General features: G+C 40.8%; 2 protein-coding genes across 2 annotated transcripts; both read right to left on the minus strand.

The window, feature by feature from the left end:
• Positions 1-3,074: 3,074 nt before the first annotated feature.
• On the minus strand, positions 3,075-5,809 carry LOC102225335 (growth arrest-specific protein 1-like). Its single transcript, XM_023331785.1, has one exon. The coding sequence runs from the start codon at positions 5,300-5,302 to the stop codon at positions 4,562-4,564; it is 741 nt and encodes a 246-aa protein (XP_023187553.1). The 5' UTR covers positions 5,303-5,809; the 3' UTR covers positions 3,075-4,561.
• A 2,715-nt stretch (positions 5,810-8,524) lies between these two features.
• Positions 8,525-16,434, minus strand: cplx3 (complexin 3). Its single transcript, XM_023332989.1, has 3 exons — positions 15,803-16,434; positions 11,657-11,744; positions 8,525-11,564 (listed from the first exon to the last, which is right to left on the minus strand). The coding sequence occupies exons 1-3, from the start codon at positions 15,958-15,960 to the stop codon at positions 11,340-11,342; spliced, it is 471 nt and encodes a 156-aa protein (XP_023188757.1). The 5' UTR covers positions 15,961-16,434; the 3' UTR covers positions 8,525-11,339.
• Positions 16,435-17,449: the final 1,015 nt, after the last annotated feature.

Below are 17,449 nucleotides of genomic sequence, written 5' to 3' on the forward strand. Positions count from 1 at the left end.
AGAGAGAGCTACGCAGCTCCAATTTGAAACATCCAGGACGGAGAACCATTCGGCTCGTAGCTCTAATTGGCTGTGGGTGCCATCACCGTTTGGCTCGGCTTCTTTGCTTTAATCAGGACATGACCAAGTTGCTGCCAGGAAAACTTTGGCTTCATTTGTGACCCTTGTGATTTCTTTGTTGCTTAATTCTGGGAGTGCTGCCAATTTATGTTGCCCTGCAAAAAAACCCAAAAAAGTTTTGTGAATGCTCTTCCAGTAATGCAGCTCAGGGAGGAGCATCTAGAGATGAAAAACATAACCCAGTTTTCCCCTCAACCGCAACCTGCACCTCTGTGGCTCTGATTGGCCTCCATTTTGTTTCAGCTCCAATCACACCAGAATCCCCCCTCTCTCTTCCCTGAGTGGACCTGATATCAGTGTCCTGCACAAACACAGGTCTCTGCAGTTTGGCCTGGATAACCTGGACCTCATGATCGCCACACAAAGCAGGCTGGCCATTCACTGTGCTCCAACAGCTGTCATAAATGAAACATTCTGTTCTTCTGCGAGACAAGAGCCTTGAAATCCCCGGGGTGGCTCTCACTCTGGAGCCGTGGACAGAAGAGTGTGGGTCTACGGAGCTGGGGTGGTTGGGTTGAGGGTTGTTTTAAAGGAATGTTGAATAAAGATAATTTAGAAAATGGGCTCCAGCACACTGCTGCCTCTGTAACCCTCAGCCCCACCAAAAACACTCAAGTCCCCAAGGCTTCTCTGGCCATGTTTGTTTTGATTTTGCTCCCAGAATTGGCTGGAGGGAGGCCAGGAGGGATTTGAGGGGGTGGGCTGGTTGTTTTGGAGAACCTTGGGATGCATGGCAGTGATTAAGACAGACTGAACTGAAGACAGCCTCTGTAAACTGGATGTAATAATGCTGCTCTGTAGCTGTGAGTCACTTTAAATCACTCTCACTGTCACAGAGCCATCCCTCAGCTAAAACAAAATTAAGACAATCTGTTCAGTGCTTGGAGACACAAAACTCTACCACCTGTTTGCTCACATGGAGTGGAATGCAAAAGTCTTCTTACAGCATCAACTTATATACATTTAGTCCAACAACTTCAAAGTATTTGATCAAGATTTTATACAATAGACAAACACAAAGTAACATGTAATTGTGATGGAGGGATTTCTGGCATTCATTTTCTCGTTTTTGTTTTACAAATAAAAATCTGAAAAGTGTGGAGTGCCTGTGTATTCAGTACTGTTTACTCTGATCCCCCTAAATAAACCAGTGCAACCAGTAACTTTCAGAACTGGTAGAGTCTATCTGTGTGTAATTTATGGTTATTATACATGCAGCTGTTTTTGAAAGAAAGTCTTAAGAAGTCATATTTTGCCATTTTCAACAAGCTGGTTAGACAGCATGCCACACTTTTCAGACTACTTTTTTATTAATAAACATTTTTTAAGCTTCATGGCATTTCCCTCTCACTTCACAATTATCCACTACTTAATGCTTGATTGTCACATAATATCAAAATAACATATATTGTAGATTTTGATTTTAAGATGGCATGACTGTGAAAAAGTACAAACAGTATAAATACTTTAACAAGGCAATATACCAGCCTTCAAACAAATGATGGTTTAGCCACTATTCTTTCCCACCTGCTATTGCCCGTTCACATTTGACTCTGACAGAAAGTATAGAACAGATGTGTTGCCCACACTAAGCAGCAACACCTAATGGCTCTTTTATAGTTGGTCAATGACTTGTAGATATCTTAGGAGGGGGGGAAGAAGCCCCAAATGGCAACTCGCTTTTAAAGTGGGTCATATTGTTGGCGTCCAAAACGCCAAGTAAAGCTTTTAGCAGATTTTCTTACAGGGCTGATGGTATCATTTTAACTGAAGCTTTAACATAGACTCCTGAATTGCCATTTGTTTCCAGTAAAAGTGGATTGAGCAATAACTAGACACTTAAAATTCCTCACTAGGTTTCAATTACACTGACCTAATCCCTTAAGAATCAGCATTGAAAACAACTACATGCAGGGCTTAGTGAGACAGTGTAACACTGAAACAGGACAGACAGTTTGAATAACAATAAATTCTTATTTTTGGTGGTCATTTGTTGTATTTCATGGTGTCAATCAGAGCATGAGGATATACTGACAAACCCCTTGCAAAGAAGTATAAATCCTTTACCTGGAAGACATCAGCTGTTTTACTTTGAATAAAAAGTCACAGATATGACAGAAACTTTAAAAGTTGAATTGCAGTAATTAATGGCAGAAAGGTCAGACTAGAAAAATCCTTACCACCTAAAAAGAAACAAAACAACATTCTAGTGGGTTAAAGAGAGGCGGTGATGGAAAAAAACTATTGTGCTACAATGATTGAAAGTAGAAGATTTGATGAAGTGATTTTTTTCCAGGACAATAATATCTGGGCATTCAAACAGTTTTCTCAGGGAAATCAGATACAACTCAATGACATGACTAAAAAACAATTTGAATATCTAGAATGTTACTGAAAATGTTTTAAAAAGTAGCCAACCAGATGATCTGTTAGTTGCAATAGTCCAACTATTAAATAAAAATAATCTGGTGCCATATCTTTAACTTGTTTTGTTTGCTACAAAATAAATCAAATGAATGCACATGATAGATGGATGACAAAATATGTATTTTTCGTTGCTTTATCCTTTCACCATGCCCTGCAATAGTGGTTGCACCTGTTGAACGTTTTACATTTTCTCATGTTACAACAAACCTCTGTTATTTATTGTGGTTTAATGCAATAAAGCAACACAAAGAAAGTCATAATTGTGAAGTGAAAAGGGAAATAATACATGAAAAAATTAAGAGTTGGGTGCAGCTGTGTTTATCCCCACTGAGTCAAAACCTTGTAGAACTACCTTTTGTTCCAATCAGCTCCAAATGTCCGTGGAATCACTACAGGCTTTGCTACAGATTAAAAATCCTCCTTGGATTCTGACGAAATATATGACAAACAAATAATAACCCAGACATATTGTCTTTAAAACTCCATATATTGATTCATTCCTTTGTCAAAACACAACATGACACTTGTTTAGGTCATACATATTTTATTATAAAACCTCCATGTGGAAGAGCTTTCTCTGAATTCATGTTATTGCTACTTTTCTAGAAACAATGCAAAACTGTCTGGCTTCTTCACACTGAATCTGATCTACATTTGTGTGTTTATTCTAACTGGATGTAGGTGAAACCTTTTTTGCTGCACACAATTGTAAAATAGATACATGTTCTTCATATTCTAGATTTATAACTTAACATACAACATGGTTCAAGATTTAATTTCAAGTGGCAAAGATGGCGGCATCACTGCAACTTTCCCTCCATGACTAAAAATAAGGCGGACAAAGAAGAGATGGGATGAGAGTGAAAAAATGTCTGGTTTGAATCATGTTTTCTATTGGTGCAGACATTTAAATGGGTCACATTAGCACCTCGGTTTAAATGTGGTGCGTGGCTAATTCACTCAGCCTAAAACTAGTACTGTAAAAAAGCATTCAAGGCACGTGTTTGAAAGCAATAAACCTCACTGTGAATTTGTGCAAGTAACAATCTCTCGTGCTAGTTTGGGCTTTGCCTGTTTACAGATATTTACAAAAGAAACTGGTGACAAAAAATCTATTAAGATATCCTTAAATAAGACGCAGAAACACACATTTAACTCCCCACGGTGCCTGGATGTCTCAGTTGCTCATTTTTTAAAATGTTATATTTGCATAACTTTTTAATGTAATTGTGAAGTGTGTGTTTTAGATAATGATTTTACTCCCCTTGTGTTTAAATGTCATGTTTTCCACTAAATGAAGACATTTCCTTGTGCTTTAAACTACAAATTGGGCTAAAGGAAAATTCTGCTATTTGATGACGTCAGCAAATGCTGAGAACAAAATGCAGACATTTTATGTTCACCCATTTTGGCAGCTGACAGATTTTCTCAAAGTGTTGTGGCCGTGTGAAAGCAACAATAACGTCAGTGAGCTTTTACAAGCTTTTAGGGGATCCAGGCTGCAGAGAGGAGGAAGAGAGGGGTGGGGAAAAGTCAGGAAGAGTTCAATAAAACAATCTCGGATGGGGGAGGGGGACAAGCAGGAGTGCTAGAGAAGCACTTCAGTTAATTTAAGTAGTCAGACCCACACCCTCGCCTGTCCGGGTTCCCACAAATATTTGAAGTGTGGTTACTGCAACAATGCTAAGGCCTCTGCAATGGAGAGGAGAGCAAACAGAGGCTGGATGGCTCCAGTGTTTGCCTAAAGTCTTAATAAAGCCACACTTTAAGAAGCAATGAAAGCTAACCAAGTAAACAAGAGCTGTTTAAAGGCACTCAAAATGTTCCCAACAAAGTCTGCTTCAGGTCATTTCCTATCACGTAAAAGAAAATAGTTACGGCATTCATGACAACACTTCTGCGCTCTATGTCAGAGAAGCCCAGCAGTAACCTTCATCATGGGGTTTGCACACTCAAAGAAAAAGATCTCCCTTTGATTGATAAATCCAAACATTCCAGTCGGCAATCCATCTCCTCAGAATAATATCCATAGAAAGACAAACATCATGAAGCTGGGTGACCTCTGGCACGCAGAGGAGCTGTCAGTGTAACCCTCCTCTCTGTCAACTTTTCGATCATCATCCTCATAGTCGTAGATCTCAACTTCAGGTTGGTCAGAAGCAACGCTGTGGTCCCCAATGGAACAAAGCTTGCTCATGTTCTCCTTGACCACCTCGCAGAAAGGTCTCTCCACGCCGTCACAAACGCAGCGGTTCAGCAGCATGCCGTTCGGGATGAACAGCATCTGCTGGATGGTGGCCTTGCACCTGGAGGTGCACCGCCTGCCGTTGAACAGCTGCCCGCAGTACGACAGGTAGGCCGAAAGGGAGGCGTGGCAGCTGCTGTCCTCCTCACACCGCTGGCGGGCCTCCATGCAGCCGATGCCCCCTGCATCGCTGGGGTGTCTGCGGGGCAGGCACGGCTCTATGGCCCGCTTCGCGCCGAGGCAATTCGGGTCCTGAACGCAGTCACAGGTCTCCAGATCCGGCCCGCTGCGGGTGTTGTTGAGCCGGATCAGCGCCTGGATGCAGTGGCTCGGGCACTGGCTCCTCGTCCCGTGGATGTTCCCCTCGCATGCCACCAAGTACTGGTTGTAGGCGAGCTCACACTCGGGCTCGTTGTGGCACTTCAGGATCGCCTGCCAGCAGACTAGCTGGGCGTCCAAAGCCACCAGCAGCCACAGGAGAAGCGCCAGCGAGCTGCACCGACATCTCATGCTTGGCTGAAGTTTGAGGCGTGTGACGTGCACATCAGGATCGGAACAAGTCAAGCAATCGAAGGTCCGACAGAGGTTTTGTTACCAACGAGGTGTTTGTACAAATGTTCCACAAACTTGCACCCGTGTTGGTCTTGCTTCCTGTTGTTGGGCTTCGTAACAGCAGAAACAACCAGGAGCGGCTGCGAAGTAGAGAAAGAGCGCAGAAACAGTCATCTCTGGAAGTGTGCGCTTTCCAAACCAGGATCCTCCGGGCTGCAGTCTGAGAGCTATCCAAAGTCAGCAAGAGTTCCGCTCTTAGTACTAATGTTTCTCACAACTCCTCGGTTTGTTTCACATAAAATTATAACTTTTAGCATCCATCCACGCTTCCCAGAGTTGTTTTTGAAGACATAGTTCTATCATGCTGCCCGCTACGCGCGTCTTTGTCCTGCTTCTGGCTGTAACGCTTCACGGTCCGCCGAGCATTTCTCCACAACACCCCTCCCTCTGTCGAAAAAAAAGAAAGGAAAAAGTCCCCCCCCCCTTTGGCTCCCCTCCTTTTCTCTTCTTTCATTTACTATCCTGGTCAATGATTGGTCGCAGATTGGAAACCCACTTCCAGCGCCACAAATCCGGAAAACTGAGCGCACTGCTAAAGTAATCAGACTGTCTGACATGTCAAATTCAAGCCCACACTCCAGTGTGGTTTACTTGGATTTTATGTGATAGACCAACACAAAGTAGTGCGTGGTTGTGGAGTAAGAAGGAAATTAATATACGTTTTATTTATTTATCGCAAAAAAGAAAAAAAAAAGTCTGTCAGGTTTGTGGCGTTTGTGTTTACCTTTAATTTTACACCTCATTAAAAAGCCCAGTGCAACCAGTTGCCTTCAAAAGTCGCCTAATTAGTGAATAAAATAAACTCCTAACCACTGTATCACCACGGCTGTTCCGTGAAGGTGATTTATTAGAGGACATTTGTGAACAACAAGCAGAGAGCAGGTTGAGATTCTAAACTTTGAACATCTCAAGGACCACTTTTTAATTCAGAACCACGTAAAAGGATATGGATCAACAGCAAACCTACTGAATGATGGTGGTCCACCCAGACTGACAGGTCAGACATGAAGCAAACTCTATTGACAATGATTATTCTGAAGAATATATATATATATATATAATGTAGCCACATGCCATAGGGAATAGAGAGCGTATGTAGAAGGAAGTAAGGAAAATTAACATTGTACATGGTCACTTGGTGGTGGCAGCATCATGCTGTAGGGATGCTTTTTTAATCAGGGACATGAAAGCTCATCATAGTGGATGGGAAGATAGATGGAGCTACATACAGGGCACCACGGTAAAACAACAACAACAACAACATCTGAGGCAAGTTCAACTTACTGCAAACATGTGAGAGTAAACTTTGATTATCTCCTATTTTCTTAACTCTATTGACATTTTTTTTATTATTCTGTGCTATTTGGACAAAATAATTTCCCCGTGGGGATCAATAACGTAATCTTGAATCTTGAAATGGTTTCGCTCAAAATACACTCCTTTGTTAGAATGGCCCAGTCAAAGTCCAGACCCAAATCCAGTTCAGACACCGTAGCTGTAAATATGGCAGCTGTAGCTGCTGCTAAATGTGGTTCTTCAAATAATTAATCCAGGAAAGGCTGAGATGCATTTGTGAACCCAGTTCTGGGTTGGCATGTTACAAATTGTGAAAATGTTCAAGGGCTATGCAGATTTTTACCAGGCACTGTAGGAAGAGACAGGCTGGATGAAAACTGGTTATAATTTTGCTTGCACAAAACCACGGATCTGTGTGGTCTTCCCCCCTTGGCTTCCTCTCGCAAAACACAGCAGCCAGGAGGGGAGCTTGCAAAATGCATTCCATTACAGAAAGGTCACATCTGCAACTTTTCTGCTCCAGCTTTCACCAGAGCAGGAATGGCTGCTTTCTCTTACAGCTCCTCGCTAATTGTCACCCTACCCCTCCCTCTCTGTCATTCTGCTCAGTTTTAAGCCCCGATTGAGAGAGGAGAATAGGGGAGAATGCTATTTTCTGGCCCGTTTCACCCTAATTGTGTCAGATTGGCCATGCAGTGGCCCAGTGTCTTTCCAGGCTGAAGATTGTTCACGCACTACAGCCTATCAATAGGGAGGGGTTCAGCATCAATATATTTTACAGCTATTCCCTTTCACACCACACTTGAAAACCAGCAATAGCTCAGGCTTTCCTGCCATTGAAATGGTAACTAACTTCTTTTTTTGAGGGGGTAAAGTTGGTCCACGTCTATCCCCTCATGTAGCTTGTGCCAGTTTTTGCAGGAGCTGCCCAGAACAGTTGGATGCCCTAGATGAAATTTACCCAAGGCTACAATAACTTCTTTTAGACAAACAAACACATGAATAAATAATTTGCATGTTTAAACATGCACTTCAGAAGTAATCAGTAAACAGAGTATAATTATGTCTAATTTAATCTAAGTACCACTGTTCTGTTAAATCCCTCAGTAGATTGTTAATCATTAGTGAACGAACAGCATCAGTTTTGTAGCTGAATATCAACACAATTCCAATTGAATACACTGGAGTTTGTGGTTGCAATGTGGCAAAAAGTGAAAAAGTTAAGTGAATGTGAAAACTTTTGCAAATGGTAAATGAAAAACAAAGAAACTAAGTAATGGAGAGTTATGTCCTAGTACTTTTGACTTCGATGGGTAAACTGCAAATATTTCTCTTTCTGTAGAGAGGCATGACGACCAGGGACTCATGAATTTGATAAAAAAACTTCATAGCTGTCTCTGTTTTTTTTTTTTTTTATTAAAAACATAAATAATACAAATTTGGTTAATTTCCTTCATTTAACAACAACTTGCTAATAATTATATACTTCAATTGTCTAGAACTGCATTTTATTTGGATCAAATTGGATGTTTTGCATTTAAAGTGAAGGATTGTTGTTGGATTTGCTGTAGACTCTTTAATTTCTATATAAAGTAATTTGTTACATAAACTAAAATTAATTTAACATTCCACCTATATTAAATTCTATTTCACAGGACATGTACCATGTTGTGAATTCTTATTATCCAATGCTAAATGGGAGTAAAAATCTCCACCTTGCCTGCCGTCACTGTGCATTCCTCGGTGTTTTTTTGTCTCCCTCTGGTGTTCAAGCGGCTGCAGTTTTACCAAAAATGTTCAGACAAAAGTGAGATGAACCACAGCATCATAAAAATTTGTTTATTGCAGTTAAAACTCAAAAAGGAACATCACCGAATAACTCTCACAGTTACAGACATACAGTGAAACAGCCAAAGATCAAGAAGAGACTGCCATTTGCAGCATTTTCCTTAAAAATCAGATTCACAGAATAACAGCACAGAATTTACACTTGTGTATTAGGATTATTGAGTTATTAATTTCAAGTTTCACACCTATATAAAACAAATAGTTTGTAATTTATGGCTTGGCTTCCAACTATTGATACCATGTTCTGATCTTTAATGGCAGATTCTAGTAGCTTTGTTTAAAAATAAGTTATTGCAACTTTCCTCCTATGTTATTTATGTTACGAATATAATAGTCTCTATCACAAGAAATTAACCACTGCACTCAAAACGTCTTGCCTCGACCTTCATTCAATAGCAGCGTGGCACGTAACAAAATAAAATTTCCATTTAATTTTGGGAAATCACACAGCAGTAAGCTTCTTTTACATAAAACACAAAAATCCTGCCATACAGAAGTTAGAACAAAAGTCTAAAATTTGGACACATAAAATAAAATGAATTTTACATTAATGCAACACTGAATCCCCTGAATCGCAGGCAGGACTCCACTTTAAGCCTACACTGACTGACTGTGTGCTCTGTTATGTTACAAGCACTCCCAGCTACAGGAATGGTTTCGTTATTTTTCCTTTCACAAAGACGCCGTTTAGCACATCACACTGGCTTAACAACACAACAACCACCAGCACGAAAAACGCGAATACTGAGATGGCAGATGAGATGGAGGACGAGGCGAGGATCATGGGACGGATGACGACACTACAAGACTCAACGCGTTGTTGGAAATGATGAGAATCAACCTGCTGGAGCCAAACAGCACAGAACTCTACATAGAACATAAATATCTGCATGTAGACTCAGCTGGATTTATACACACACCAGAGGCAAACAATCTGACAATCTGTGCCATTTCCTCTGCGTTGGTCAGAGTGTTATCAACAAAGGCTTTGGCGTACGACTGAAAGCATTTCCTTTCTACCAATCTGAGCAGCCATCAGAAAGCAGCATATAAACAGATCCACACACAATTTATATATATATATATATATATATATACTGTATATATATAGTGGATAGAAATGGTATTGTATGGAAGCCAGATTAACTTTGCACACAGTTACATGTTCATGTAAAGCATTCATCACTGCAAGTCTTCACACCTAAACAAATGAGTAATTATTTGTAGGTTTTAGTAAAACTAAAAATAAAGAAATAAATTGTTTAGTAAATTAACTGCTCAGAAAGCGATTCATTTATTTGGAGCTTCAGCCTTGACCAACAAGGCTCACAAGAAAGGCTGCAAAAACAAGAGCAAAAACAAATGCCATGGAAGATGAACCTTTTAGTTGTCCTAAACAGTTGTTGCCCATTAAATTGTATGATTTTGTTTGTATAATTAACATGAGCTGGTGTGCAGAGCCGGCTCAAGGCTGTTTAGGGCCCCCAGGCCTGCAGGGTCCTCAAAGAGTCCTTTAATTCTGACCAGAGTGCTGGTCAATTCGTTAATTTACCATTTCACACTTTTGTAGTCTGCTTTGGTACCCGACTCTTTTGCATTCAAGATGAAACTACTTGCCACAAGACCAAGTATGAGGTATTTCAATGCCGTTCTAGGGACATTTTGTACCTGCTTTTATACCTGATAATTTTAAGAATATTTTTTTGATGTACTTATGAATGTTTGCGTTATACTGTAAGCTAATGTTAATCCCAAAAGGAGATGACTCAGAGTTTAAATGGGAGCTCAGAATCGCTCCTCTTTCTCAATAGAAAGTCAATAAGAACCGCTGAAGCATTGCTATGGCTAATAATTGTCATAGTTCGACAAAATTCTTAACTACACTCAGAAACAAAACTGATACACAATGGCTGAAGAATACACTTGAAAATAACTGACAACTTTTTTGTAGCATGAAAGCAAAACCAGTCAGACTCACCCATTCTGCCTAACTCTACTACGCTGAGAAAGCTTATGAGTAAGTCAGAAAAAGTACCCAATATCCAGGGTCTACTGGCTGTTTTCACCTTCTAAAACACTTTTTATCAACCAATATTTCATTAAAAAGAATGAAGACGTAATGCAAACTAAAAGTGGTTGTAGAAACTCTGGCGTGTGGGTGAAGGTCTTCTAAATCAAATTTTGTTTAGAGCCCAGTTCTAACTTAGGCCGGCCCTGAGTGTTAAGCTTGTGCATGTGTGTTCTTGTTCCAACCAAGCAGCTGACCCCAGCGGTCCTGACTTTATTGGAGATGCACGCCTTAGCCAATAAAATTCCTCTGCTGAGGAAAAATCACACACATACACACTGCTACGACCTCTGCTGCAGAACTGCATGGTGTTGTCACTGGCCAGGTACAGAGAGCGAAGGAGAATGGGAATACAGGGAATGAAGGATCTGGTGCACTGTACAAATTTACCAAGAGAAGAACTTGCTCAAACCTGCAGAAATGATCTCACTGGTTTCAGTTTTATCAGAGTGCAAATTGGCTCATTTTCTTACTTTTTCTTTTTTTGTAAAAACATGAACAACATTCAGGATGATTAAGACTCAAAATGGTTTTAACTGGTTAGAAGGTGAGCCAAAGATCTCGTAGGCTCCAGTCTGATTTTGATCTCCATAAAACTATAATTATGCAACTCCGCTAACTGACATTCAACCAGAGCAATGAGAAAATGTCTACACCTGGAGAAGCTCTGCCTCTGATAAATATCTGCACAAGTGAAACTCTGTGGAACAGGTCAGGCCCACTTCACATGAGATTGCAGTTTTCCGTCTGCTTCTTGAGGTCTTCCAGTGTGGCCTGGGCTTTGTCCTTCAGCTGGTCGATGTCCACGTTCTGGATGTTGGACAGCTGGCCCAGCACAGACTGCTTGTGCGTCTCCTCCTGGTTGTCCTCAGCAATCATCTTGGCCAGCTCTGTGGGCAGCACTACGTCGTCCCCTGCCTGCTGGATCTGGGTCTCGTCGAGCTCATTCTGAGGTGGAGAAACACAGGAAGAGAAAACATGCTGATGTTAGTTTCACGTGTTTGTCTGAGAAGCTGAAGTACATGCATTCTTTAAATTACCTTTGGTAGTCTGTACTTTTCGCGAAAATGGGTTCTGACTGTAGCCCTCTCTGCTTTCTTCTGGGCAAAATTAGCTTCTCGTTCTTGTCTGCAAGACAGGAAGAAAATTACAGCCTTCAGGCAGAATGTTCTGTAAGGAGTAAAAGCTTGAGAAAAAGCTCTACTTTGAACCAAACACGGCAAAGAAAGGTTGCCTCCTAATAATTATTAGGCTTCTTGAAAATCAGAACCTACCATGCCAGTCGCAATATCTCCTTCATATTAAGCCTCTATCAATTAATCTGAACATGGAAAAAATGAGTTTCAAGTTTCCAACTTGGTCTGGGTCAACGATGGGATTTCTCCTATAGAGCTGGATTTTTGTGGTAGATTTTCAGCCAGGCCAACCAGTGAACAGAAATAGAAGTTGTAAACGATAACTTCGATTTTCCGCTGTGTTTTAGAATTGTAGTCTAGATAGATAGCATTTATTGTCATTGAACAGAATTCAACGAAATTTCCATTGCAGCTCCCGTGCAAAAGGTCAAATATATACAGTAGAAATAAGCAAACACACAATAATAATAATAACAATATATACAACTAAATTAACTAAAGGCACTCAACCACACCAAAGAAGTAGCAGCAGGTCCAATTATGGCAAAGTACAGATAATGTGACAGTGCAAAGTGCAGAACAATATGGCTGTGTGGGGGTGGGGGATATGTATGTGTGACTGCGTAGTTTCAGCAATGGTAGTGGTGGAAGAGAACAAAGCCATTCAGTTCATACGTCACGGCCAAACGTTAGTGATTGGGTAAAATTCAAGATTTCAACAGAGTCCAGACCTCCAGCAAGCAATCGTTTCTCAATAGCTAAGAGATTCTGCTCTGTACCAAGCAAAGCATAGAAGAAGGGGCTTGTTTTTACCAGGCTGGGTCATGGAGGGTAATGTGGAACAACAGTGCCATTGTTGTGGACTAACAAAATGGAGATTTCTTCACCCCTGTCCACATCTGCCACACTGAAGGAAGGATGTAATATCTTTTCTCTTCTGCTCCAGCTACTTGTTAATGCACCCAAAGTTAACCTAAAGCTTAACTTGGTCTGGACAGTCTGTGACAAGTTACGACTTTTCTTGTCAACTAATCCTCCTGTAGCTCCAAAGTGACAACTCTTACACCTCCTTTGTTATCTTGGAACATCATTCGTATGAATGATCATTCTCATGATCCAGGAATAGAATTCTGGAGATATTTGCAAATCCCACTCCTCCGAAATCCTTTGTCCTCTTTACCAGTGTGATGAAGCACCAATAGATCGAGAGCACATGGCCAAACATGCAACATGTGCTCCACCAGATTCTCCATCTTGTAACTCATTTCTATGTACTACACACAGCAACCACTGTGTCACAAAATCAGAATGTCATCATCATTTAGGAAATAATTTTGTGTTTTCAACCTCCTCTCGTTCACTGAGGTGATCACTGGATATTTTCTGATTTGTAAGTAGCACAGTACATGGTAGACATCAATGTATATTAAGCTTAATATATTTTAGTCATTATTGTGATGCAAATAAATTTCATGTGTTGTGATATGTGTGTGTGGTATGATAGCTGCTGGTTGAAAAGTCTGAATTCAGACCTTCACTGAGCATCTGATGTCTATAGATTAATTCATACAGGCTAGAAGAAAACCGATGCAAATGTTATCATTTTTTTCTTGCTTTTCACATGTTGAAATGAATGAATATATGTCTTAAAGATGATCAATTACTAATAGTTTTTAGACATTTATTAATATTTTCTGCTGACAAGACTACTTTGTGCACAACAATACCAAACTCACACGATTCAAGCTGTAGACTAATAGTTTTGCAGCAATTTGAAATGATTTAAAAGAGCAGAAAATGTTGTTAAAATGTCTTAAGAAAATTACCTTCCTTAATTTATCATCTTGAAATGGTATTTTTGTTTGATTTTCTGCTATTCCTGGTGACATGTTTGCCTCTCTATCTTCACAGTAAAATTGTCCAAATGTCCAGAATCAGAGCTTTGAGGCACACATTTGGAAACAAAGGAGTAGTAAATGTAGAATTAAAAATCTTTACACTGGTATTTTCAATGGTCATGTCTAATTTGCAACATTTTAAAATAGGTCAACAAAAATGTTATAAGACGTAGTTTAATGTATAACAGTGTATTTGTTCAGTTTCAGCTCTTCCCAGCAAGCCGAAAAAGGAAAAATTGTGTTGGATTTTTACATAATCTAATATATTATACTTGTGGATAACAAAGTGTACACTTGTAATCAGATATACTTAAAATAGTTTAGAAGTTCACTATATGTTGAGTCATGTGTTTGGGAAAATTTTATTCCATATGATATATTTATTTATTTCTCATTTAGCAGTGAGATATTTTAGCCACTAAATACCACATGAGCAGGGCAAGGAAAATGACAACTTCAGGAAATGAGAAAGAAGTAGGAAATTAAAAGCCTCTCCAATATACATATTTCTTTTTCAATGCTTGGAAGCTCTTAACAAGCCCTCAATCCTCCTCCTTCTTAACCTTAACAGTTGGAGTGCCCTCCAATCTTCTGCCTTATAGATAGGATTCGTCTCCTCAGTTTGTGCTGCCTCCAGCAGGGGGCAGGCTGGAAGTGTTTTCTCCACTTCCAACTGCTAGAATGTTAATTGGTAAATCTGCTGTGAGCCGCAGACATTGCGAGCCAGTCGGGCAACACAGTCTGAATCAAACTTGCTTGAACAGCCAGAGGTCAAACATCTAGTCAGAACAACAACGAAATGAGAACATTTTGTGCAAGATCAGAAAACCGAGTGCGTCCTTAGGACAAAATGATCCATCGATACGGCTGAAATATGAACACTTGGATAAAATCATCAGCAGCAGCATCAAAATTCAAAGAAACACTAGAAGTGACGTGCATTGTTTCAAAGAAAAGGTCCTCTTCTCGTTGAGATGGAGCATTCATTTCTCCGTGTGATCCGGAGATCACTTCAGATTAACATGCCAAACATAGAAAGGCCATGCAGCGCACACCAATGTGCAGCTTCTGTGTCTTCTGTCTCTCAAGGGCATCAGTTGACCCAGGGTGTCACTGTTGTGTCCTGGCGGCTCAGGGTGATGAAATGTCTGTATGTGTCATCATAGCAGTGTGAGCAGCCCACACTTCACCTCAAAAGTCTCACTCTGTTTTAACCTAAGCAGGAGGAGCTTCTCCTGATCTATGTTCAAGCTTAACACCTTCTGACTAATAATTCTTTCCCACCGAAGGTCACGTCATGATGGAAGAGTGTCAGGCATCTCTCCTGTGGAGCTCAGTGGGCTCTGCTGAGTGTTAATGGCTTCACCTCCCACTCACTCTTAAAATGTCTGCACATGGTCCCAAAAGACAGTTTTGATGAAAGTGTTAGAAGGGAGGTGTTAGCTGATGGTGATAGGAAGCCAGAATCAGCAGAGGAAAAGGGAACATTTTCTCTGTCCTAATATGCGGCATCATGAACAAACACTGATCATCTAACAGGGCTTCGTAGAGTCCAGCTTTAAAGGCTGGGGCAACTTTGACGACTTGCTTGCTATATTTTATTCTTGCATTTTTACATCTCATGACTTCATCAGTGGCTTTAGTTTTGTGGAAAACTACGCACACTAAAACGTATTAGAGCACAGAAATGACGAAAGTCGCCTCTGAATTAATTAACGTAAGTTATGCAAATTTGGTTCCACCTGATTTTTCATGCGTCCTATCGCACAACAATCAGGAACATCTTTCGCCCCAGGCAGAGTAAAGGTATTCTGCGAAATAAATAAATAAATAAATAAATAAATAAATAAATAAATAAATAAATAAATAAATAAATAAATAAATAAATAAATGTAAACGTGAGGGTTTTTTTTCCTATTTTGCCCGAGCATAGAGATGGAGAGCTCCTCCGGGCGAGAGGAGCAGCTGTGTGAGGAGCGCTCCTATTATTGCACTGATGCGTAAAGAAGCGCGCCGCGCACAGAGCGCTCCTCGCTTTTTACCCATAGAATCACATAAGCCATAATTTTGACATATTTCGTAAAGGAAAACAACAATAAATTAACTTCCTGTTCATTGCTATTCCACACAACATATTTCAGTCAGCGCTTACTTTTCCTCCTCTAACTGTTGCTGATATTGTTCAAATTCCTCTTGAGTCATTCCCTGCGCGGAGGCTTCTGTTTTCTCTCCCTCGGATTTCTCCTCCGTGAGGCCGCCTGTCAGGTTCTTCAGCTGCCCTCCCACCACGTGTTTCACCATGAAAGCCATGGCTGCGGTCCGGAGAGTCCTCGGTTTGAGCGGCTGACGTTACAGACTCGGTGCGCTCCTGGAGAGAGCGGCGGGGTTGTGGGAAGATTTCTTCCAAATTCAAATCAGACGCCTTGAGTCTTCACGCAAAAAAGGGATACAAAAGAATAAAAAATGAGCGTAACTTTGGGAAATGCTTGAACCTGGAATCAGAGGAATGTGCTATCAGCCCTGGAGGCGCGTCGGATAGCTTGACAGTTTCAGCACCACTGGCCCCGGACAGCTCCGCGTCGAGATGGACGGAGAGGAGCAGCTCAGTTATGAGTCAACAAGTTTGGCGCTGAACTCTACCAATCCCGTGACTCCTTCCTCCGCCACCACTCCCTCCCTCCACCCAATCCCAGGCACCGCCGGACTCGGAGCGCGCTCACACGGCTCGGGATGCCGTGATTCGCCGTCTGAGGATGTGCGGCGATGGACTCCGGGAAGAAAACAACACGTGACGAGCGTGAGTTTCTCCTGGTCGCTTCGGTGCCTCTGTCTCTCTCAGGGACATCCAGCCGCCGCACAGTTTGTCAACAGATGAGAGCGTCCCGATTGCATGAAAGTAGCACATGATAGTGAAGTGAAAAGAAAAAGGGACGTTTTTCCAGTTGTTTGTTTAGTAATTAAACTCTGTCTGGAAAGTGTGGCGGGCATTTGTTTCTCCCGTGAGTCAATAATCACGTTTTGCCACAGCTGCCAGGTCTTTTGAGACCAGCTTTGCACATCTAGAAATGTTCAGCCCTTTATTTCCAAAATGGCTCAAGGTCAGTCAGGTTTGATGCATCTGCAAAGATCAATTTTTAGGCTTTGCCAAACGTTTAATTATATTTAGAAATAGCCATTCTAAAATGAATCATTTTATATCAAAACCATTCCATTTTAACTTTTTAACTTTGGTCGTACATTTGGCTTTGTTGTCCTGCTCTAAGGTGAACCTCCACGCTAGGATTGTCTCATCCATCTTTCCATCGATTCTGACCAGCTGCTCTGTCCATGCTGAAGTAATGCAGCATAACGCAGCCGGCACCATGTTTCACTTTAGAGATAGTTTGCTCAGAAAAATGTGAAGTAACATTTTTTTAAGGCTTTTTTGCCACTCTTCTATATTTGACAGATTTCTTGAGTTTAGAACTAATAAATTTAACTTAAAATCCTTGAGATTTTTGGGAAACTTTGCTGCTTTTTATGGTTACTTTTATTTCCCAGTCTGTCAGTGTTGGAGGCTTTCAGTTTTGTCACAGTCCTTTCAGTTTCCAGAAAGGACTGCTTTATGAAACATTCAAGGGTTGGGAAATTGTTTTAAGAACCAATTCTTCTTCGAGACCTTAACAGAAGAGTCTGTTTATTAGTTGGATGATTTTTTGTATTTAGGGGTATTAAGGTAACGAGGGCAACTACCAATGCATGACACAGCTTTTAGTTTTTTATTACAAAAATAAAATAAAAAGCATAATCATTTTCACTA

Source organism: Xiphophorus maculatus, chromosome 4 (assembly GCF_002775205.1).
Source record: "Xiphophorus maculatus strain JP 163 A chromosome 4, X_maculatus-5.0-male, whole genome shotgun sequence".
In the NCBI taxonomy this organism is placed as follows: Eukaryota; Metazoa; Chordata; class Actinopteri; order Cyprinodontiformes; family Poeciliidae; genus Xiphophorus; species Xiphophorus maculatus.

Excerpts from the sequence above, each read along its gene's own strand:
- LOC102225335 (XM_023331785.1), bottom strand. The coding sequence starts at position 5,302 with ATGAGATGTCGGTGCAGCTCGCTGGCGCTTCTCCTGTGGCTGCTGGTG.
- cplx3 (XM_023332989.1), bottom strand. The coding sequence starts at position 15,960 with ATGGCTTTCATGGTGAAACACGTGGTGGGAGGGCAGCTGAAGAACCTG. Across the intron at positions 11,745-15,802 it reads CAACAGTTAGAGGAGGAAAA|ACAAGAACGAGAAGCTAATT; the intron begins GTAAGCGCTGAC and ends CCTGTCTTGCAG. Across the intron at positions 11,565-11,656 it reads AAAAGTACAGACTACCAAAG|AATGAGCTCGACGAGACCCA; the intron begins GTAATTTAAAGA and ends TCTCCACCTCAG.